The 9,174-nt window shown below is 39.4% G+C and overlaps 1 protein-coding gene across 1 annotated transcript; it reads left to right on the top strand.

The window, feature by feature from the left end:
* The first annotated feature begins 1,718 nt into the window (after positions 1-1,718).
* Positions 1,719-3,640, top strand: LOC139991471 (uncharacterized). Its single transcript, XM_074111925.1, has 4 exons — positions 1,719-1,930; positions 2,004-2,157; positions 2,278-2,439; positions 2,590-3,640. Exons 1-4 carry the CDS (start codon positions 1,719-1,721, stop codon positions 2,743-2,745), a joined length of 684 nt encoding a protein of 227 aa, XP_073968026.1. The 3' UTR covers positions 2,746-3,640.
* The last annotated feature ends 5,534 nt before the right edge of the window (positions 3,641-9,174 follow it).

Raw genomic sequence — 9,174 nt, 5'->3', positions numbered from 1 at the left:
ACCTCCGCAAAACTTACGGACACGAACGTAAAGAAAAGAAAAGAAAAGGAAGGGAAAGAACAGCGGCGGAGAGGAAGACATGGAGGAAGAAGAAGAAGACGACTAACCAGAGCATGAAGAAGAAAAGAGAAAGAGAAGAAGAAGGAGGTAGAACAAGAGCCGCGAACCTTTTCGAGTCCTTCCAATTCTCTCGTGACCATAAAGGTTTTGTTGCAGCCGGATCGCCGTCCAGTCGAACGGTAAATCAAGATGGTTGCTTTACGTAATGGAGTTGCACCGGCCACATCTTAATTAGGAAAAATCTGGAAGCACATCCGTTTCCAGCTCGCCGATGTTAGGTGGAGTTAAGGCGCCCATTGCATTCTCATTAACCGTCTGCTTTTGAATACATTCTATACACCGCACAGCGAATCGCTCGTTACACTATTTATCTTGAGCCTCTGTTTCGTAGAAAACAGACTCGTGGTCGTAATAACACGACCACATGCGTGATACCTGTTGTGGAATCTATCAGCTACCTTTTCAACGCGATGAAAAATATGCTATTAAACGTTGTTCATTCAACACTCTCCCTTGAAATATCATTATCGGGCTACGAATTTTTATGTAATCTCATATTTTTTTTACGAGTACGTCTATAGAAATGGAATTTAAATACCGATTTATTTCGTTTATTATTCCACTTTGCGTTTTATTTTATATAGTTTTACGTGTTACGAGTCGTAGATACTTTTTTTTTTTACATTTGACTCTTCCGTAGATCCGTTCTCGAAGAATCTGTACAAATGGGAGCCACGTAGAAGAAGATACCAAGTGTATATCTCGCGACAAGTTTATCACGGTCGGATAAAACAGTAACTTCGTTCCAAGGTAAGGAAAAGTTAATAAGTTCGCGTTGCTAGCATCGATTCACGTACATTCGTACTTGTATTCATACTTATAACCACGATGGAGATCGCGATCGTTCATTGTCGAAAATTTTCCGAATTCTTTGCAGGTTAGTCGATAATCGCGGTCGCTGGTTTTCACCCTACGGGGATGCCAAGATGAACGTTGGTCCAAATTTACGTGAGATATTCAATTACGACTATTAGCCAACTATTTGCGAAACATCGTGATGACTTCCGAGATAAATGACGAGGCCTCGTGTCTCCAGCGTCTTCATCAAGAAGTACGAAATACGATTATCCCATTCTACTTAACCCTTATACCATTTACTGTATTTCCGTGTAGGCTTTTAATTGTTTAGAAACATTTCCAAACAAGATCATCGAATTGAACGACTTCGTCAACGAGTACATGCCAGAATCTGTTAGAAATAATAAATTCAACGAACCTCCGATCGATCGCAAAGTCAAGTGCCAATCTACGCTTTCCGCCGCGAAAAATTGCGATCTAAGTAGCATCTCAGACTTCGGCGGTAATTATTAACTCTTAAAGGCTGTCACGGGTGAAAATTCATTTCGATCAACAAATTAACCAGGTTTAACCAAATGGAATTGAATCTTTTATCTTTGTTCGCGATACTACGCGAAGAGTAAGCAACGTTATCGTTTGCGGTGGTATTATTACACGACGATAGTACTAAAACGAAATTCGCACGGGGTGAAATTTTACTCGTGATAGCCTTTAAGGGTTAATGAAAATACAAGTCACGTGTACGCGCGTAATGGACTTTTGCGCTGATTCCTGCAGTTTCCAGTTACTACTCTCTCTCGATGTGCGATCGCAATCGATCGCGACATGGAATCTGTAAAAGAAAATACTATCGATCGCGAGGTATAACTGGTTGTAACGTACGTCGAAGACCTGGACCGCTTGGACAACTTTTAGCATTTATAGTCAGCAGCGTGGCGACATGTACAAAGAAAATCGTCGTTACTCCGTCACAGTACATCGTGGACAACATAATTCCAACATTCTTTCAAAAGTAGGTACAAACGTGGAGCATTAGAAATTAAGCGGAAGGAACAAACTAAAGGATACTTTTTTTTTTTATAAAGGCGAGAGTTGAAAAACGCACAGTGTGGACCGCCGAATTGGAATAGCTCTCTTTCGACTTACGTAACTACGGTAAAAAAAGACAACACGATTATTGGGAAACTTATCGATATCATGAGACCTGCTGTAGTGAAACTCATTAACGACACTACGACCGTAAGGATTCTCATAAATTCCTTGCACTTGCAATTACGCGTTTCCTTTCTCTCTCTCTCTCTCTCTCTCTCTATCTATCTCTCTCTTCGATGAAACAAAACGTGTACAAATCTACTTCAGTTGAAACGCTGGCTACAAGCAATTGCTTTGACCGCTACATCGCCTCCGATCGAACTAACGAATGCAACTCGTAACACTGAAACCATCGACTGTTGGGCTTACGAGCTGTTCTTTCATCTCAAGTACCTTCAAGTGAATCGCGGACGACGGACCACCGACAAAGTAATCCTTACAGCTAATTGTAACTCATGCCTACCTCTGCCGCGATATAGAGGAGAACGCGTTAATTTCGCTTTCGAATCAACGCGATCGTAACAACGATTTTCAATTGCACTTTCAACCTTGTTAATGAAACTCTCGCTGTTCCGTTAGGTAATGGCCGAGGCGGAGTCGAAACCTAACGATGTGATTCACGCTAACTTATGGCACCGATTAGTTCAGCTCCGCGATAATTACATTATTCTGTACGAGACTTTAAAGAACTACGATAAAATTCGTGATCTCGATTCGGAGAAACAGCAAGAATAACGACGCAATGGCCAGTTACAGCGAATGTCGAGCGGAGGAAACACAGATTCGGTTTAATGCATCCACTAATTCCCTTCGGATAAGCGATTTAGACATTTCGCTCTGTATAGTTTTCCAAAGAACATTAATGCAAACTGTACAGCAGGTTTAACTCGAATAGAAGGTCCGTCGGTCGAACCTCTCGCCCGTTTGTTTCGACACGATTCAGCTGACATGGCACGCTATTGTAGCTAACATTTAAACTTCGTGCCAAGGAAGGGAACGCAGGCGCAGGCTACGGAATTTTTACTTCGCCGAGATTGCACCACCCGACCTGCAGTCACCATTCGCTCCATCGACTTTTTTCCACCGAGTAATAGCGTAACCTACTTCACCAGATAAAACGTCAGACACTTTTTACGGCCAAGCAATACTATCGAGCCTTAATATCTAGGATCTAGCCCGGCTCATAGCGAGACCGATATCGGTGCAATTTCGATCGTACAAATTTTAATAGCGATAGATTTCGCAATAGAAACGATTTTTTTTTTTTTTTTTTTAGTCTCGAACAAAGATTGTTTGCGAAACGTATAGGGATACAAAAGATCAGCGTTACGATGTTTCCAGTGAAACGAGTTTACGAGGAACCAGCCATCGGACGCGATAGAATTATTAATCATTCACCGACAAACGCATGCTGCACGCGTCCATTTATGTTTTGGCGTTCTTCGATCGTTTCGTATTCAACCAACGTGAGCAACACTTGTCATACCATATAGGTTAATATCGTATTTAAAATCCCTTTCTCGAATTACCATCTTATACATTTTTACGGTGATAAATTGTCATATTATAACGGATGAAACGTAAACGGGGAAATAAAACGTGGCCAGTTGAGGGATATGCAGAATTCAAACACAGAGTCCATTCTTCTATTCCCACGATAAATGCAGCGGCAAATCTTTCTCTAGATAGAGGGAGTGTCAGTGCACATCATGGTAACTGGTATAGTCGTATACAGCTATAGAACGGTATCGCAAAAGAGATTGTGTTGCTTCTAGATATTGTTGAGACGGTATAAAATTCACAAGGAAAGGAATTATATCGTAGTCTAACTGGAGCCAATAAAAAAATGTTTTAAAACGTTTAAAAAACTGCGTTTACCGTACGATATCTCGTAGGGAAACTTTCGGTGCCGATACTTTTGTTCGTCACTGTACTTTTCATCTTCGTGATCGGTTGGTGCTCCTATAATCTAACTACGAATCATTAGACGTGGTGTCATAAAGCAACGCTCATGGACGTTATTACGCCATTAATGTCGAAACGCTGACAGTACCTCACGGTATTAAATTCTTACGACCGTTAAGCAGTTATAAATCGAAATTATTTGTTATTCGTTAAGAAGAGGATGGAATCGGTAATTTGTAAGAACATTTCCTTTCGTTCTCTTTGCTTGCAAATAGAAAATGTCAGGAAGGGAATACATCTAAGAACGGTTTTCCCATTTAAGCCGATGTGTTAGATATCCGTCAGTACATCTAGGCAAAGGTAAGAGCGTTAAACGAGTACCGACCCCAACTAACCTATGATCTTGGTTGATAGTTGATCGGGAGTTAAGCTTCGCTCCATCCATAACAGCTTCGAACGAAATCCCTCGTGTGGCTCCATCGTGCGAACGAACGGTAGTCACGACTCTGATTACGTAGCGTGTAAAACACCAAGGAGCCGTGCGAGAGGAAAAATAAGCGGACAGAAAGAGAAGGATCATCGAAGGAACGAGAAAACTAGATAAGAGATAAAAGAAAAGTTATATGCTACGAGATAAGCTATAATTAAATTCATTTCGATTTGGATTTTTCCTTTATATATTATCTATTAAATATACCTTATGTCGGGTTTTTCTTGCAAACGTATAATTATTATATTCCTCGACGTTATAATTTTATTTAGAAAAAGTTTCCAGGCATTTGATATTAAAATGAGAACGTACATCGCGAATAGAATCGAAGGGCAAATTCGAAAGATCGGTCGAAGAGGAAGAGAAGCGTCGTTGAATCTAAGGAAAAGCGCAAAGATCGTGGTCATGAGATCATAGAGAGACGGGACTACCGAGATCCAGAGGGACCGTTAGAGTTAACGATGAGTTCGCTTCCCTTCTCTCCCTCTTTGCGATCTTTCCGCTTCGCAATTCTACGAGTGGATATATCCGCGATACCGCGGTAGCTCGTGGAGGCGGTTAACAAGACGAACGATCTCTCTAGGAAGACGACAATCACAACGGGAAAAGACGATTGCATAATTTACTCCGAATTTCGCCATGTTCGATAAAATCCAGTTCCGTACTTCAGGATAAAAAAAGCTTTTTCTATTTTCAACGTGTATACACTGGATCGCTATCGTTCGTAGAAGATCTCCGTGGAAAGGATCTACCAACGATCGTTTCTCTCGTTACAACGCGAACTTCGAAGACCAATGTATTCCTTTTTAAGATTTACGGTACGAGATGGAAACAAGTACACGATAAATCGGCTAAAAAAATTGTTCGTTTCTCGGTTGGACTTGAAACGAGAAAATTGTAAAGTCGAAAATAAATCATTTTCCAGCCACGAATTTCCTTTCCCTCCCTTCGCTCGCGAAATCTGTTTTCGAAAATCTCTCGCGTAGTTTGGCTAATGTTATTATAGAAAAATTTAATTAATAAATTTTGTTCATTTATGTCTCTTTAAAAATATGGTCTGGTATATAGATCTATCTATAGTCTAGTATTAACTGATCTAATATCAGTGATATAATACCTAAGAACACATAGATACGATTGCACTTTATCGTTGCGATATTGATAAACGGTTCGATTTGATATCAATTAAAACGCATGTATCGCTAAATACATTCAAGTTGCTGTATGCAACATATAATTTTGAACTCTACTCAGAATGACAAGAATTGAGTGTCTCTGAATGCTGGAACGCTGCTTTAAATCAAGATTTGTGGCACGGTAGAAAGGAAAATGATTTTATAATAATCATCAAAGCTGTACGCTTTATCTGTTGTATCCGTTTTTTACCATCTGGTAAAACAGAATCGTGGGTGTGTTCCATGAGCATGCTACTCGGAAACAATGTGACATTATGGTAAATGACTGGGACCATTGTTGTCAAGGAACGTTTACTACGTATACGTATATCGTTCCATTCCATCCAATATAATCGAATGTTTCCGAGAGTGGACCAAGTTTTACATTCGGGGCAATGGTAATCACGAATGAAAAAGACGAATCTCAGCCAATACCTATATTTTCTAAATTGGTGATGAAAATCTGGCGACTTTTCTCCGAAGAACGGAATAATTTATAATCCAGGAAAACACGCGTGGATCTAGAATTTCAGTCGAGTATCAAACCACATTCGCGTGTCTTCGTTTACCGCGTTATACGCAAGAGCGGTCACCGAGAGATACGTATAGATTGTCCTCAACGCGCGCCAAACACCCCAACATCGATCCATGAAAATATAAATCAGAGCAGTGCATTCGTCGCTGAGGCTACGACGAGTTTTCTACTCTTACGTAATTCGTGTTTATTGCGTGATCGATTTTACGATCATAAACAATATTATCCGAGTTGATAGAATTTGTGAAATAAAACAAGTATAATTAGAGTAAATATAGACGAGACGGTGCATTTCAGACATCGGTATTTCAAACGTAAAAGGATAAAGCGACGGCTCCATTGCCTTTACACGAGGAGCGTAAATGAGATAAACATGATAAATCCATCTTGTTGCAAGAACGAAAGAGAAGACATCCTGTTACATTTAAAGACAACGAAAGTTCTTACCCTAGTTAAAAAACGAAAGTTCTGTATATTTCTTTGCTGCCCGCGATACATGAGTTTATGGATATATCAGGTTCTTAACCTTTTTCCTAGTACCCAAGCGTAAAAAACATCTATAAAGTTAATGGTCGTTTAATGCTTGTTGTTAAATATACACGGATCACGGTACAGGAATTACGCTTAGTTACGAACGATTAGAAAGTTCATTGCAGAAAAATATTACTCGTGTTACGATTAGATACTACCATTATTATTATTGTTGTTGATGATATTATTATTGTCATCATTATCATCATCATCATCATCGGTATTATTATAGCGGATCTCAGCAGCTATCAAAAAGTTGATGAAGGTATCCATGCGGTAAGCCGCAGAGTACCGTGAGCTCCGACTACTCATTAACAACGTATATCAGTATGTAGTCGTAATGTGACGTGATGCAACCTGAACTTATCGAAACGATGTGTCGTAATCCTAGTCTCATAAAATTTCTTCTGAAAGCCCCGGTTTTTTAAAATCTCGATCGAAAATTGCTTACTAGAAAGTAATTTTATCGCGCGGTAAATACTACAACATGACGATTTCGTTCATATTATTTCGATATTCGTTATGTTTTTCTATAGTTCGTTATCTAACGAATGATACGGTTGATGGTAATTATTGTTCTCCGTAAAGCAGCACCAGTATCAAGGCAAGAAACGCATCCCGTTACAAAGATCTCATTAACGTAGTTGGTCTATAGCCGCAGAAGTATTACGATTGAAAACTGGTCATGAAACGCGACACTTTCCACCTTACCAAAGATATTGTGTAACCATGGCTGTATATTTCGCTAAATGTTCATAGAGAATCGAATATCTTGTGATCACGCGGCGGATTTTGTCCCTGGGCGAAATCTGGTTCCTCGTAAGAAATTATACTTCAAGAATCAGCCAAATATCGATAAACCGTTGTGTCTGACGGTGTTCCATCTCGAATAAAACAAACACGTGAGATTATAACACCATCGCTATGGAAGGAAGAATTATTTTTTAATCGAAATCGTAAAGTATTAGGGGAACGACGGTCGATCAACTTGCATCTTGAACGAACTAAAGAAACTCTACTTTACTTGTTGCTCGAAACGTACTTATTTTTCAAGTACACCGAAGACTTTCAATAGTTGAAGTTCATCAAAGCGATCGAAAAAATAGAACCGATCTCTTTGGATCTACGTTGGTATAATACATAAGTTACTATATAACTAGTTTCTAAGTCCACGATTATCTAATAATTTCTTGTGCTAAAACTCGTTTAAATATGACATCTCCAAACGAGAATATCAGCTCGCGTTAAGTGCAAGTTTACGAGATACAAAACGCCTCTTCTTACCGTGAAACTACCGGATTTCCAACTTAGCATACTCGCAGCATTGTTCATATTTACATTTAAATCTGCACAATTACGGTTGTCCATGCATCTTGGCCATTATACAAAGATATTGCCTAGACATTCTAAAATAAGCACGCGTGAATCCCTGCCGCGATATAGCGAAGAGCCGAGTGGAATATGCGATTATGCAAAATTGGTATTCGCGGTGGGGTTCCTTGTGTTGATCTTAAATTACGCGAGTTCTTGACGGAGGGACACCCATGACTATCATAATTTATAATTATTCTTGAATGTTTTTACCGTGTACGAAAAGATGAAAGATTTCAGGACAGAACGTTATAAACGATGAATCCTCGACGTCACAATACGCTTATTATTTCATTTTTAACATTCAGCTTGTTTACAACGTCGCGTCGCTATTACAAATGCAATACGCGTCTCGTAGCGGAATATTTTATACCTTGTTTGCTACCAACTCCGATAGTCGTGCAGAATTTTGAAGAAGAAAACGATAATTTAATCATTTTCGTTCCACGGTTTCCATTAAATTGTCCAATAAGTTCGCGTCGTTTATTCCTCTGCTAATTAAAAGTTTAATTTTCTCAACACTTAAGAAAAAGAAGAAGCATCTAACACTTGCGACTTTACCCCAAAAATTTCAACCGAAGCGAAGTATGTGAAAATAGGAGTATGCACGTATAACTGGATACAAGTGCCTCGAGTGGCAACGCGTAGTTCTCTTCTCAGCCCTCACGAGTATCGTCAAGTTCAAGGATGCCTCCGAGGTCTAGGTTCACTAAAGACAGCCGCGCTCTGCTGCATGAAAGAAAGAGATTCTTCTCTTTCAGTTCCACTCTCGTATCTAAGGATTCGAGCAGCGATGCCTCGAGCAGATACGCACATTGTTTTAAAAGTGCATGGTACATTGCCTCGCTATGTACGTATTAAACGATGAAACGTGTTTCGGTAAAGGCAAGGCCGCGGTAAGATTTCTTTTCCAAGATGTTTGCTAGAATTTTTCTAAAAGTCACGATTCCAAGTATTACGGTTAAAAACGGTGTAGAAATTTATTCGAAATGCCTTTGTATCGAATCAAATGTAAATTCGTTTGAAATTTACGTTCATATCGATCTAGAAGAAAAAAAAAACAGACTTTTTAATTTTTAAAAATTCGCAAAGCAAGGACTTAAGTTCGAGCGTTTGGTGTATGGAAAAATAATTGAGACAGCTCGATACGTTGCATT

Source organism: Bombus fervidus, chromosome 10 (genome assembly GCF_041682495.2).
Source record: "Bombus fervidus isolate BK054 chromosome 10, iyBomFerv1, whole genome shotgun sequence".
In the NCBI taxonomy this organism is placed as follows: Eukaryota; Metazoa; Arthropoda; class Insecta; order Hymenoptera; family Apidae; genus Bombus; species Bombus fervidus.
The sequence above is the reverse complement of the archived record's forward strand: the minus strand, read 5'-3'. Positions and strand labels throughout refer to the sequence as shown.

Coding starts and splice junctions, on each gene's coding strand:
- LOC139991471 (XM_074111925.1), top strand. CDS start 1,719: ATGTGCGATCGCAATCGATCGCGACATGGAATCTGTAAAAGAAAATAC. Junction 1,931..2,003: donor ATTCCAACATTCTTTCAAAA/GTAGGTACAAAC, acceptor TTTTTTATAAAG/GCGAGAGTTGAAAAACGCAC. Junction 2,158..2,277: donor TCATTAACGACACTACGACC/GTAAGGATTCTC, acceptor AATCTACTTCAG/TTGAAACGCTGGCTACAAGC.